Below are 15,206 nucleotides of genomic sequence, written 5' to 3' on the forward strand. Positions count from 1 at the left end.
TGGTGTGTTTTAAATGACGTGGTTTCTGTGGGTTAAGCTTTTCAATGAATGCACATAAAGATTTATTGCCAGAGGAATAAAAGATCACTGTTTCAAAGCAGAAGTGCAATATGTGTGCTTGAATATCACGTTATAACCATAACACATTACATGGAGATATGGATTAGCATGAGACAGATCCTACCACTCGGGGATCAGTATGTGTGTGCGACATGCATTGTATTATTTCAGGATTTTTCAAAAGCCTTCCTGTATTCTTCTATTTGCAGAAGGTACTCAAGTTGCAGATGCACATTCACTGCTGTAGGAAAAAAGCAGCTTTGGCTTAATTGCTCTATACCTGAAGCGATCATCAGCTTTCAGAATGTCCATAATTGTACCAGCTGGAGGAGTCAGTATTTTGTCCATTATCATCATTGAACCATATCTCCCTCTTCTGTCATGTGCAGCAATACATGAGTTTTCAACGCATAAAGCCTTAAAGAGACGAGAGTATTTGATGCATCAGAAGACATTTTCTTAATTCAAAATTATATTCTAAACTTTGACTTCAGACCATATTCTAACAATGTCCTATCTTGAAAGAAGGATTGTACTTCAATTACAACTAACTTTGGATTATTACCAGTAGTTGTGTTGGGAGAAAAAGTTATTTATCTCTATTGAAAGACAAAGTTTTCCATTTGATGATTTTGCTTACAAGCACTGGGAGTGGTACCTGCAAATGCCAGTGTGAATTGAAACAAAATGTTTTACTCTGTGGAAAGCTGTTCGTCTGAGAGTTTAATAGGACCAGGCTATGCTTGTGACTGCAAAACATTTACCACTGAAATATAATAATTCATACATAAATCCATTTGTAAAAGCTGAGCTAAACTTTTCATCTTGCACATACATCTATTTAATATATAATGATTTATTTTAGTGCACATAAATCTTTGTGTCGGTATGTACATTCCTGATGTTTATTAAGGTTGACATTTATATATATACACACAGATGTGTCATGCTGCAATGGAGTCTGTTATTTATTCAGCCAAAACTGGCTTCATAGCCAATCAACCGACTTACATTTTAGTGTTAGTTTTAGAAAGTTTCTGGCATTTACAGGCAAATATTGGAGTAACCATCTGGTTCAAAATGTGTTAGATATCAGACCTTAGCAGGAATGCTTCCAACTATTATTCTTCAACACAGTCAAATAGATGAAAAATAAAACATTGAAAATATACATACATTCCGGTACATAAAGACTCTCAGTTTTTTGCCACTCAGAGTTTCAAGTGTCTGCCCATGATATAGATATTTGGAGGACAGCTGATCTTTCACAATGTGATCCAGCAGTAGATTCCTCACATCTTCATTTATAACTGGAGACTCCTCTGTAGAAAACACAGCACAACACTCTTCAGAAAAAGTAATTCACTTTAAAAATTTTAATGTTGATCCTGTTCAAGCTTTCTTCTTATGTAGCAAATTGATAAATAAATAAAGGATTTCAGCAACACCCTGCAACATTGCATATTCTTTTCATATAGAATAAACGCTGTAGCATTGGATTTCAAACACTAAACAGACTATTATGGAGTGATATTGTTAAAGTATACAGGGTCAGAAAATCTATTAGGCTAAGGAATAAGCTGTGCCAGTAGACGCCCCATTAAAGAGATGGAGAGATCTGCTGAAATCAGACTGAATAGTAAAGCGGTCACAAGAATTCATTTTTGAGAAATGAAACAGCTTCAGCATAAAAAAAAATGAGACAGGATCTGTTTAGATGAATTCCGCATTGTTATTAATCATTAAAGTAGTAAATATTTGTTTCCACTGGAAACAGATCCTTGATTGATATATAGAATGAACCTAAATGATGCTCCTTCTAGCCATTGGATTATTTCAGCAATTGTTCAAACATTCAGCACCATTGTGACTCCTTAAATACTGAATTTCCAAAAGCAACATGATCTGGAGAATATCCAGGCTTAGCCTGACCAGTGTCAATAACTTTTTGTCACACAAGTGCTAGGCAATGACCATCTACAATCAGAGAAACTAACAATTTTCCCTCAATTTAGTGGTAGTAGCATCACTGATTGTCCCATTGTCAACATTCAGAGGGTTACCATTGACTAGAAGTGGAAATATCAGAGGCTACAAATCCTGCAGCGATAACTCACCTCCTGACTCCCCAAAGCTTGAATATTGTGCAAAATATCAGTGAAGATCGCAATTTCAGAGCTCATAATTGAAAACATATGAGACTACCCTGAGGAACTCCTGTGGAGATGCCCTGGAACTAGCCTCCACCAACCTTTGTGCCTCCACTAACCCTTGTGCCTCCACCAACCTTTGTGCCTCCAACCAGTTCAGAGTTTTCCAATTCCTACTGACCCTGGATTTTGGTAGGAGTCCTTGATGTCAAACTTGGTCAGTGCAAATACTCCTACCTGACCTCTGTAATCCAGCTCTTTTGCCCATATCTGAACCAAGGCTTTAATGTCAGGAACTGAGTGCCAGGCAGAACTGAAACTCGGTATCAGTAAGTAGGTTATTGCTAACTAAGTGCTCTTGAAAGCACTGTCAACGACCCTTTCCTTCATTTTACTGATGATTGAGAGTAGACTGATGGGGCAGTAATTGACTATGCTGGATTTGTCCTGCTTTTTGTGTACAGGCCAAACCTGGACAATCTTATCCATTGCTTGGTAGGTGACAGTATTTATGTGGAATGGGTTGGATAGGGGCACTATCAGTTGTAGAGAACAAGTCTTTATTACAATTGCTTGAATATTAAGTTCAATAGCCTTTCCAGTATCCAATGCCTTCAACTGCTACAATTTGCTAAGTACCTTGTTTGTGAAGCTGAAGTGCCTGCCAGTTTCATATGGGAAATCTATTTGAATATATAAATTAGAGTCCAATGGGATAGAGAGAGCACTGATTGCAACTTTGAGGAATAACTGAATACATTTGTATTGTTCATGCGTTCATTTGTATTGTTTACAACAGTCCATTATTTGAGTGACAAAACAATAGTGCTAATCAGGCTCACAAGAGGCATTTCGAAAATCATCCCAAAAACCATTTTTATATTTGAGAAATCAGAACAAACAGGAATGATCTTCCTGACCCCACTCAAATATTTATCTTGAGTATGCATACAACCAAGGAACCCTCCTGCCTCCCAACATCACCACCAGCCAACAGTGTTGACCAGTATCTCATTGGAACCAGCCAGATCTCCCTTTACCATGAGGGCATCCTGAAAATGTGGCCTGGAATTTATTTTCTTGATTTGATCTTGTCATGTGGGCATTGTTAAGGTAGGCCAGCATTTATTGCCAACTTTTAAGTGCCCTTGAGAAGGCATTGGCGAGCTACCTTCTTGAACCATTGCCGACCAAGTGGTCTAGGTACATTTAGGACGTTGTTATGAATGGAATTCCTGGATTTAGCTCGAGTTACATTGAAGGAATGGTGATTCAGTTCCAAGTCAGGATGGTAAGGAACATGGCAAAGAGCTGGAAGGTAGTGATGATAATATGCATTTTCAGACCTTCTGGCTGCTAGAGGTCATGGGTTTGATCTTGTTGAAAGTCATGTCAATGATGCTAATTCTCTGAAGTTGTTCTGGTCATGCTGTGTCAGCACAATTAATCCTGTGACTTTCCCAAAAAAGGATGCATTTCCAAATCTCAATTTGAATTGAAACATGACATTCAAGCTAAATTAACTTTAAAATTATAACTCTCCACCTATCTGATATGTGCTTAACTAATACAAAATTATAAAGTAGAATTAAATTAATGAACCAGTTTAGACAGGTTATTATACAACTCCATACCTATCATACTGAGATTGGACTTGAACCTGACTTTCTAGTCAGAAGTAGGGACACTACCATTGCATCTTAAGATCTTAAATTCTGCTTTATCATTTAATATTTCTTTAATACAAGGAATTTCCATGAATATCGACTTTCAATTTGTAACATATGTAAATTTAACTAATACAACAAACATAACAGAAGTGTAAGTTCTAAGTCCAGACAAAATGTTTGAAATGTGTCAAGAAATAGTTCCCATGTCATCTATTCCGAACAATATATTACCATGCACTCTGCTATGAGTATTGTTGAAAAGATACTTATTGTCAAAAGTCTTCACCTTGAACTCATCAGGACAATTCACAAGAATTGTCATCAGTCATCATCACCACAGGTGCATTCTCAACAGAAATACCTCGAACAAACAGAGCCCACTTACTCAGCAATCAGGACACTATACTCATACAGCTATTTTCCCTTTGTTATTTCTTGTGAATATCCTGCTGAGTGCCAGATTCAATTTTTCAGCAATATTCAAAGCCTGTACATCAAGTAACTATTTTAACTGAGTTATTGCAAAAACTAAGCAATTTAAATTCACTGATCAACTGGTAGTAATGATGAAATTATAGTCAATAATATGGATTGGTAGAGATGGACAATGTTTAATTGTTGCTAGATCTTCTTGTTTTCATTACTTAGAACCGTCAGTTTGATAAGGAGTGTTCTTATTTGCGAGACCAGTAAAATACTTCCTTGTGAACTACAAAACCTGGTTGCACTGATCCTTAAACAAGAAAACATACACTGAGCAATTTAACATTTTGTCTTGTTTCTTTGATAACTATGCTTGGCTGAATGAGTGTAAAAGAAAATGACATTATTTAGATCTTGAATATAGATTGACAATGTATAGATTAAGTTTACCTGTGAATGCCACATCCTGAGGAGCAAGTAATGTTAAAGGCTCTCTGCTTTCTAAATGGGAGGTAAGACCAGCTTGAGTGAAGAGGTCACCAATCTTGGTAACACCAGGCTTATGAGTCAACTCTAGAAGGGTCTTGGCTGTAAAACAGTCAATATAGTTAAGTCTGTTAGAATAAATGGAGCAGCAAGTCAGTAAGATTCTTTTAGGGTTGCATGCTTAAATATAGGAAGATCTTTTTCAAAATTGAAAACAGGCTTGTACGGTGGATCAGTGGTTAGCACTGCTGTTTCACAGTGCTAGGGACCTGGGATCGATTCCAGCCTCAGGTAACTGTCTATGTGGAGTTTGCACATTCTCCCAGTGTTTGTGCGAGTTTCCTCCCACAGTCCAAAGATGTGCAGGTTAGTTGAATTGGCCATGCTAATTTGCCCATAGTGTTAGGTGCATTAGCCAGAGGGAGATGGGTTACTCTTCGGAGGGTTGGTGTGGACTTATTAAGTCAAATGGCCTGTTTCCAAGAGCTCTGAGCTCTTGCTCAAAATTCCATTTCCTAACTACCAACTCCATACCATTATCTGGCAACAGACTGAGATTAAGCCAATCTGTTCACAACTTTCTTCAGAACTAGGGGTCAATGGAGCCAAAATGTTAAGTCTGCTTTCTTGCCACAGATACTGCCAGACCTGCTGAATTTTTCTAGCAATTTCCACAATTCTTTTGGTTTTCTTTTCACAACTTTGCTCTCACATCTGACACTGAGATGACCTTCAGATTTCAGATTTGTGTGACTTGTAACATCGCCCCTTTTTGCCTTTGTCTCAGCCTATCTGCTGTTAAAGCCTTCAACCTGTCTTTGTTTCTCTTGAATAAACCATTCCAATGCACTCCTGGCTTATCTCTAACAATCTGTATTCTGTAATTTTGAGAATCTCCAAAACTCTGCTCCCCCCCGTTTTAGATGCAGCAGGTTTCTATTTGACTATTACCACTGTATACGCTGATCTACACAGTTAAGTCTAATTTGAATTTTAAAATTCTCATCCATGTTTGTAAATCCTTCCATGTCATTGCCCCTTCCTCTTCCTGCCATCTCCTCCAATCCCATGATCCTCTGAGATGTGTGTGCCTCTAATTCTTGCCTCTTGTGCATCTCCAAAGAAGATTGCTCGCCCATTGGTGGCTGTTCCTTCAGTTACCTAGGCCCCAAACTCTGGAATTCCCTTCATACATTTCTTTACCTCGATGTAAAAACAACTTTTTGCTGCTATAGTAGCAATAAGGGTGGATTTTATACTTATTGGCTTTGAATTGGGGAAAAATATAGTCTTTTGAAGTTTGCTTAAATGGACAATTTTTAAAATAATATTGAGGAAAATGCAAAAGCGGTTGACCTTTTATTTCAGTAACTCCACAAGAAGAATTAAGTAGAGCCATTTGTCATCTTGAAACATTTTAATTCTTAGGGGCTTCAATTTTGCAGTGTTAATACCAAAGATGTGAAATAAGTATTGAAAAATTGGCAAATGATTCTATTAGTTTGTCTCTACCTAGTACAGTTCTTGATTCTATATATACTTGTTTATATTAAGGTTTATCAGATAAAATTCTGATTACATTGCAATGTTTTCAAAGTGAAATAATTCAATTTTACCTGATATTTATTTAAACTGACTTGAGATCATATATGCCTGGGTATTCAAAGTTGTATTATGAAGGAACGCTGTCCAGTGTTACTTCAACAACAATCAATATATAGGGACAGAACTTAAAGTCAGTGAGACACATTTCAGACCATCATAATTCCATTCCAAACATTTTATGTTTTGAGTAACATATGTAATTACTTCCCTAGTTATGTAGGAAACTCTTGTAAGTATGATGTATATTTTTTCAGTCAGACTAACTGTTAATGCTCCATGTTCTATCATCTAAACTCATTAATGCTTTCTTTAAATTTGCAATCACATGATTAAAAAAATCAATTGTCATTAAATATGTTATTGCAACTCTTGTGATAAAAATTCCACCTACATTTCCTGCATCTTTTCCTCACTGATCCAAAAGATTTTCATAGCTGGACAGAGAAAGTTTTATTAAAGTCTTTAAATTTGATTTCTGGAAATCTGGGTCCAGCTTCAGCAACCTAATTTAGTGTTTTTGAGAACTGTATGATGTTGCATTTCAATGTTGGTGGATTTGGAGATAGCTGTGATACTGAACGCATTCTCTGAGGCAGAAAACTGCTATCAGTTGTCATAATTGAGAGGATTAGTAATTAATGCAACTCTTGCTGCACAACATTTGGGCTTGAGCTATTATTGATACCACAGATGTGTCAACCAATGAATTTTACATGACAGAATATGATCATTTACTTTTGCTGATTGCCCCGCCATGATATTCCAGAATTATAACTGTCCAGAAACTTAGTTGGAGCGGCTACATAACTACTATGGCTCATATGATAGGACAGAGATTTGGAATTATGCTATGACTAACTCACCTCCTGACCACTTCAAATCCTGTCCACTATCCAAAAATAACAAAAACACAATTGTTCCATTTTAAGCAAAATCATTCTCGCAGACTGATGATACACTCTGTTGTAGTTCTATTCTGTGACCTTTGGGGAAAACAACTTTGGTTGTGACAGAAACGGTGAGAGATTGTATTTTCATCAGGGAATACCATAAGACATAGGAGCAAAGTAGACTATTCAGCCCATTGAGTCTCTTCGCCATTCAAAGAAATCATGGCTGATGGTGGTTCAACCTGAGAGTCAGAGATTGAAAAGGAAGGTCATTCATGGTAACTTCAGTCTGTTCAAGAATTAAACCCATGCTGTTGGCATCATTGTGCAAAGCAAACCGATCGTTCGGTCAACTGAGCTAACTGACCTCCTTATCAATAATTGTGTTTACATATGTTACATTGACTCTTACATTTATCCTTACAAAAAGTTCCTTCAGTATTGAACATTAATACATTGAGATAATACATTGAACATTGAGAGACAACCAAAATACGATGGACTGCTGCTTACCAGAATCAGGGATCAGTAGCTCATCAACCGTATGAATGACCCCATTTGTTGTTAGTATGTCCTTGTTGGTAATGATAGTCTTGCCATTGATTGTCAGACTGTCACCACTACAGCCTACCTCCAATGTTGAACCTTCTAAGGTTTCCATGGGTGCACCTGAGATGATGGCTTCTGCACATTGTACTTTTTTCAGAATATGGTAATTGAGTAGAGCTATGGAAATAATGCAGTGACAACTTTTCACTCATTTGTTGCTAAATTTTTAAAATTCCTTATTCTTAGATATTCCCAACAGACATATATACACACACAATTCAGTAAAATAAATATACAGTGGAACTTATTGGTAGGACTCTTGTCCCCGAGTCAGACATTGTTGATTCAAGCACCATTTCAGGACTTGAATACATAATCTAGGCTTCAATATAGTTTTGTCATATGACTGATTACAATGGTCCCTATAGACAACAATGTGAATTAAAATGAGACTGAATTTGACTATGATTCTTTTTCTTAATTGACTAGATTGCCAACATTCAGTGTCCAAGTGTGTGCATGCAGAATGCATACATTGGTCATGAGTCTGTTACCTTGCCAAAGTTGGAGAATGTGAGATTAGAGGATGCATAAAAGAATAATGATAAGCCAAGTTTAATATAGAAAAGAGAGAGAGTAGGGTACAATAGCAATTGCTCAAACAAGCCAAAGATTTGAAATGGTGTTCCACCATGTACTTAACAACATTCGCAAAACTGATTTAAATTCAGAGATTATTTTACATTTTCAAAATTTGCTGATGTCATCAAATTGAGATGATGTTAGTACAGAGGTAGACTTCAAGAAAATAATTGGAAAATAAACTGCAATATTGGTACATGAGAGGTGGCAGGTTTCAGCATGAGAAGTGAGAAGGGTACATATTCTTGAAAAATAAATGCCTAAAAGATACAAGATCAAAGGACTTTGGAGGACAAATGCTTAATTTACTAACAGTAATGATGTAGACTAAAAACGCCATTAAAATAAATTATGTGGTTTCGTTTTAACAAAAATAGAATTAAAAACAGAAAATGTATGCAAAACATTCATGAATCTTTTTGGAGTATTCTGAATTGTTCTGGCATACTTTAAAAAGAAGTTCAAGGGGCACTGATGAAGGGACAAATAAGAATTTTGACGATAGCATTAAAACTGAGGGGATACACTTGTCAGATATGCTTGCACTATTTTCCCTAGGAAAAGAGAATTCTTAGAGCTAACTTGATGGAAATCTTTGTTAGGGTAGAGATAGAGAAGATGTATTCATATGTGGTGAAACCAGAACTGCATAAGCTATTTAGGCCATCTCGTCACATTAATCACATAGTTAAGGTGAAGGGCAAACAGATGACAGGCATTGATTGATTGTAAATAGTACCACTTGTGCAGGAAGTTTGTGGCACAATGGTAGTGTCCTTCCTCAAATGGGATTTGGCTATGTTCAAGTCCCAACTGCTTCAGTGCAATGTCACAAGATTCATTTAACCGTTTGATTCAAATATCTACAACTATTTGCTTCGGGAAACTACAGACGGATAATAAATGTGAAGACTACGTCTTGAAAGTAAGCAATGTAGACCCACTTGCTCCAGGCATATGTAAGAACATCTGACAGGTTGATTAGAAAACATCTAGGAGTCAAAGGCTCCTGATGTGGGACTCCTCCCCTTTCCTATTAAGGATTTGATATGGAGTGTATTGCATCCAATAGTCACACATAATAGGAGTCTAAGATGGCTCACGGACAACCAGTTCACCTGTAATTTCTGCATGCACTTGTCACAAAGCTGGTCCTTTTTCTCAAAGTTACTGTGTCCTTGATTTTTTTTTTTCAGAGGGGTTGTTATATAGCCTAGGCTCCACTGAGTTGTGCAGAGACAAATGGCTTATGGGGCCCTTTTTGTTTACCCCTAAACAAATGATACCTCAGGACAAAAGCTTTCATATTTTAGAAATAATTTGTATAATGAAAGGGGAATGGCCAGTCCTGGCAGCTGAGGCTTTTTGGTTCAGTTGCAGCAGGAGATGTGTGAAACAAGCTGCTGGACTTCTCTCTCTCCAGTCAAACCGTAAGCCTTTGCTTGATTTTACTTTTTGTGCTAAGGGGTGTGTGTATTGGGACTGCTGCACGTATTTTACGGAACAGCATCATTAAGTTGGGTTTAGATAGGATAAGTTATGTGGTACTCTGTTTTCTGTTCTTTGTGTTTCATTCCATAATTTTGTAAATAAATTTTGTTTGTTTAAAACTTGGCAGTCAATCCAGCTAATTTATGTTGGAATATCTACTATATACCTAACTAAACAAATAGCATAGTTACGGTCTGGGCTACCTGCTTAAAGAGGTTTTCAGGGGTCTGGCCTAGTCCATAACACACTAAAATTGAGTCACATTTCATTTTTTCAATGGACAGCCATTAAAGATTTGTCTTTACTTCAGTCCCATGATCCTGATCTCTCGCTCGCTGGTGGCCGGTCAAGTCAGAGGAACTCCTTGTGGGTCTGCACTGGGTCTAATCAAGATGGTTATTAACAGACCTAGACAGGAAGGCATTGAGGGAGTCATTAGACCTGACTGACTGCCTCTTTTTTAAGATTACATCCATGCTTAGAGGTCCTTGGAGAAGAAGCATACAGTGTCCACTGGTTTACATGAGGCCTTCTGCAACTAGTGGACATCACCAGGGTTAGAGTACACTGGCTCTGCCCACAGTAATATTTTCATTTTAAATTTAATTTGCTTTAAGCATTTAGTTTTGTTATAGTGTTTCTTTAAATTGGATTTATCTTTTAATTTCATTTGCTTTAACTAATTTAAATTTGTTTATCAAAAGAATATTAAAAGACAACAAGAGTTTGCGACACTGGAGTCTTCCCCTTTTCTATCAGGCATTTGGCAGAAAAGTCATTGTATGCAGCAACAATTCTGTGCAATAGTTGACTAAGGTGGTTCATGACTCCCAGGCCATGCATATTTTGTACAGCCTTGAGAAAGTTCCTCACGTCCAAATGATTTACAACAATGAAAACAAAACTTAAGTAGCAAAATCTGTTTCTGTTTTTGAGTAGACTGTTACTAAAGTTTTGTTTTTCTTAAGTCCCAACCTCCTGACACTTGACAAGTCCGTGCAGGGTGGTATGCGCAAGTCGGAAGACCTACTTGTGGGTCTGACAAAAGTGCACTTAAGAGGTTCAGATGGGGGAAGCTGGACCCAATTACCTGCCTCTCCTGTGGTTATATCTGTGTCTAAGTCTGCCTGGAGAGGGAGCACACTGTCTGCTCATTATGTAACCATTGGCTACATTAAGGGCTGGAATGCATTATTTCCTCACCAAACTAAAATCTTAATTTGAATATAAACTTCATTCAAACTATTTTTTTACTGTGGTACCATTTTAAGGGTTATTACTTTCCTTTGATTAGGCTCAATTTGTTGGTCCTAAAAGGTATTAAAAAGAGACAGCCTAGATACTAGGGCCAGTAGTTTTGCAAGGCTATATGCCTGAGAGTAACATGGCCATTAAAAAAAAAACTTCATATCTTAGTTTCTGATGCACTGTCTAAGATCCATTTAATAGTACATGACAGCACTTATACTCAGCTTGAACCTCAACATCTAAGTCTAATTCAGGAACTGCTATTCACAACTAGAATATTTCCTAATCAATTGGTTAACAAGTGTTATGACACACCTTTGGAGCAAAAGATGGTTGAACCTCATCTCGAGATAGGGACAAGATAAGTGGACCAGCCTGTTATTCCTTACTTGATACGCACACCAACACAATGCTTCTCCATCTTTTTAATCTTTTCTGCACCATCACCAGTTCCTCGAAAGTGTGACGATGCTGCCCCTTTAACAAGGTTAGGTTGTCCTTGGTTTTTTTCAAGAGCGGTCATAAAGGCAGCGGTTCCATATGTCTGGAAATAACTATTTTAAGAGAATAACAGAGGATTGGCCAATTGGGTTGCATAGTGGTTCAGTGGTTAGCACTGCTGTCTCAAAGCGCCAAGGACCCAAGTTCAATTCCAGCCTTGGGCAACTGTATGTGTTTGCACATTCTCTGCGTGGGTTTCCTCTAGCTGCTCCAGTTTCCTCCCACAGTCCAAAGAGGAGCAGGTTAGGTGAATTGGTCATGCTAAATTTCTCATAGAGTTCATGGATGTATAGGTTATGTGCATTAGTCAGGGGACATGTAGAGTAACAGGGCAGGAGAATGGGTCTGGATGGGATACTGTTTGGAGGGACAGTGTGGACCTTTTTGGGCCAAATGACCTGTTTCCACAATGAAGAGATTGTAAGGGTTCTCCTGTTTTTTTTCTAGTTTGATTTAGTTTTTAGCAAGCAGTCAAAAACTGCCTGGACCTAGAGAAGGAGGTACAGTGAAAAGAGGTTCGATGCTTCAACAGATGTAAGGCATTCGACAAGGTGCCCATGGGAGACTGATTATCAAGCTTAGATCTCATGGAATACAGGGAGAACTAGCCATTTGGATACAGAACTGGCTCAAAGGTAGAAGACAGTGTGGTGGTGGAGGGTTGTTTTTCAGACTGGACGCCTGTGACCAATGGAGTGCCACAAGGATCGGTGCTGGGCCCTCTACTTTTTGTCATTTACATAAATGATTTGGATGCGAGCATAAGAGGTACAGTTAGTAAGTTTGCAGATGACACCAAAATTGGAGGTGTAGTGGATAGCGAAGAGTGTTACCTCAGATTACAACGGGATCTGGACCAATGGGCTGAGAAGTGGCAGATGTAGTTTAATTCAGATAAATGTGAGGTGCTGCATTTTGGGAAAGCAAATCTTAGCAGGACTTATACACTTAATGGTAAGGTCCTAGGGAGTGTTGCTGAACAAAGAGACCTTGGAGTGCAGGTTCATAGCTCCTTGAAAGTGGAGTCGCAGGTAGACAAGATAGTGAAGAAGGCGTTTGGTATGCTTTCCTTCATTGGCCAGAGTACAGAGTAGAGGAGTTGGGAGGTCAATTTGCGGCTGTACAGGACATTGGTTAGGCCACTGTTGGAATATTGTTTGCAATTCTGGTCTCCTTCATATCGGAAAGATGTTGTGAAACGTGAAAGGGTTCAAAAAGGATTTACAAGGATGTTGCCAGGGTTGGAGGATCTGAGCTACAGGGAGAGGCTGAACAGGCTGGGGCTATTTTCCCTAGAGTGTCGGAGGCTGAGGGGTGACCTTATAGAGGTTTACAAAATTATGAGGGGCATGGATAGGATAAATAGACAAAGTCTTTTTCCTGAGGTTGGGGAGTCTAGAACTAGAGGACATAGGTTTAGGGTGAGAGGGGAAAGATATAAAAGAGACCTAAGGGGCAACTTTTTCACGCAGAGGGTAGTATGTTTCTGGAATGAGCTGCCAGAGGATGTGATGGCGGCTGGTACACTTGCAACATTTAAGAGGCATTTGGATGGGTATATGAATAGAAAGGGTTTGGAGGGACATGGGCTGGGTGCTGGTAGGAGGGACTAAATTGGGTTGGGATATCTGGTCGGCATGGATGGGTTGGACCGCAGGGTCTGCTTCCATGCTGTACATCTCTATGATGATGACTCTATGAGATGTTTCTTGCATGAAACCATTCCTTCCTGTAAAGAGTTTGAATTTACCTTTTGCCAAAGGGTGTGTTTATGGGATGTTGCAGGGATGGAACAGCTTTAAGTTGAGATAGAGTTTGGTTGGTTATCAAATAAATTGAGTTATTCTAACCTCTGGTTTTTTTGTTTCTGTTTCATTCAAAACACATTCTGTTTTGTTAAAGGTTGAGTGATTTGACCAGCTGTATCACTCCTGGAGTATCCACTTTTATATCTACCTTTAAAAAAAATAAAAGTTAGGGTCTGGGCTACCTTCTTAAAATATTTTGAGGGGATCTGACCTGGTTCATAACAATGTCTTTTCATATTATGGCAACCAAAACTGCGTACAGTAACGTCAGTATGTAGGTCTAACCAAGTTCGGTGCAAATTTAGCACAAAATCCATTTGAACCATAAATAAAACATCGTAATAAATCCAATAGATTTTTTCCCAGCATTTAGGTTGAGAGATTGGCTGTTGTCACAAGGAGTAACTAAGGTGAAAATTATAGATGTATTTAACGGCAAACTGTGTGATGATGCTGCTCCTTTTAACAAGCTTATGTTGTCCTTGTTTTTTTTTCCAGAGTGGTCGTAAACACTTAGATCCCGAAATGTCTGGGTTTATCTATTTGAAGAAGCTTTTAAGGTTTTAAACAAACACTTGTATAATCAAAGGGTGTGGTCAGTTCTCCCAGCTCAGCTTTTCCCTGGTTTGGTTTTAGCAAGCAGTCAGTGTTTGAGACTGCCGATCCAAGAAACCGCTCCATGGAACTGTTCCATGTGAATCTCTCTGCCATCTCTCTCTCTGCCATCTCTCTCTCTCTCTCTCTCTCTCTCTCTCTCTCTCTCTCTCTCTCTCTCTCTCTATTGTAAGACCCTGTGTTTAATTTTACCTTTTTGCTAAGGGGCGTTTATGGGGATTGTTGCAGGAATTTGGAACAGCATAATTAAGTTGGGATAATTTGTTGGGTTTTTGGATAGATTAAGTCATATTGTATCCTGTTCTCTTCTGTTTACATTTCATTTGGTACTTTGTAAATAAATTCTGTTTTGTTTAAAGCGGAGGGGTTTTGACCTACTGCACCACTCCTGGAATATTCACTTTACACCTGTCCAAAACAACTTGAAATGTTAGGGTCAGGGCTAACTTCTTGAAATGTTTTAAGGGGTCTGGCCTGGTCCATAACAACTGGAACAAATAACAAACAGGAGGAAAGGCTAAAAGGAATATGCTGACAGAGGCTGGTAAAGGAGGTTGAAAAGAGATTTGTATTGAGCACCGGGCCAATTGGTCCATTTTGCCCATAAATATCGTGTGAGACTATTTTGTAAGCAGGATATTAGATACCTTGTTCACTTACATGAACAGCAAAATTGCTTTAAGTTCTACTTACATTTCAGAGCCTCTGGATCTCCTAAGATTCGGTTCAGAGTTGCAGGCGGTATCTTTCGGAATGCTTCATCAGATGGAGCAAAGAGAGTGTACTCTCCTTCTTGGCTAAGCATTTCCTCCAGCCCTGCAGCAGCTACCGCAGCCTACAAACACAGTGCACAAGTACAGATAACAAATGCATGTCTGATATTTCAGTACCTCAGCAAAATGATCTGCTAGTTTTAAAATTCAGTAACTGTTACCATTGTAATCTATTCTCTCTGAATTACCACATATAAACATTTTTTGAAGATATGAAATACTATTGTCCACTAGAAGCATGTTAGAAAATTGCAAGTGTGTCTCATGAGAAGGATTTGTCAATAAATAAATTCCT

At 38.3% G+C, this 15,206-nt stretch overlaps 1 protein-coding gene across 1 annotated transcript in view; it reads right to left on the reverse strand.

The window, feature by feature from the left end:
- Window positions 1-15,206, reverse strand: part of tgfbi (transforming growth factor, beta-induced) — a 60,661-nt gene that overhangs the window by 12,817 nt on the left and 32,638 nt on the right. The window contains exons 7-11 of the mRNA XM_060837254.1: window positions 14,832-14,973; window positions 7,798-8,010; window positions 4,754-4,891; window positions 1,237-1,382; window positions 341-477 (exon numbers count right to left, since the gene is read on the reverse strand). Coding sequence (XP_060693237.1) covers window positions 341-477; window positions 1,237-1,382; window positions 4,754-4,891; window positions 7,798-8,010; window positions 14,832-14,973 — 776 coding nt within the window. The remainder of the gene's footprint in view (window positions 1-340; window positions 478-1,236; window positions 1,383-4,753; window positions 4,892-7,797; window positions 8,011-14,831; window positions 14,974-15,206) is intronic.

Source organism: Hemiscyllium ocellatum, chromosome 16, assembly GCF_020745735.1.
Source record: "Hemiscyllium ocellatum isolate sHemOce1 chromosome 16, sHemOce1.pat.X.cur, whole genome shotgun sequence".
NCBI lineage: Eukaryota > Metazoa > Chordata > Chondrichthyes > Orectolobiformes > Hemiscylliidae > Hemiscyllium > Hemiscyllium ocellatum.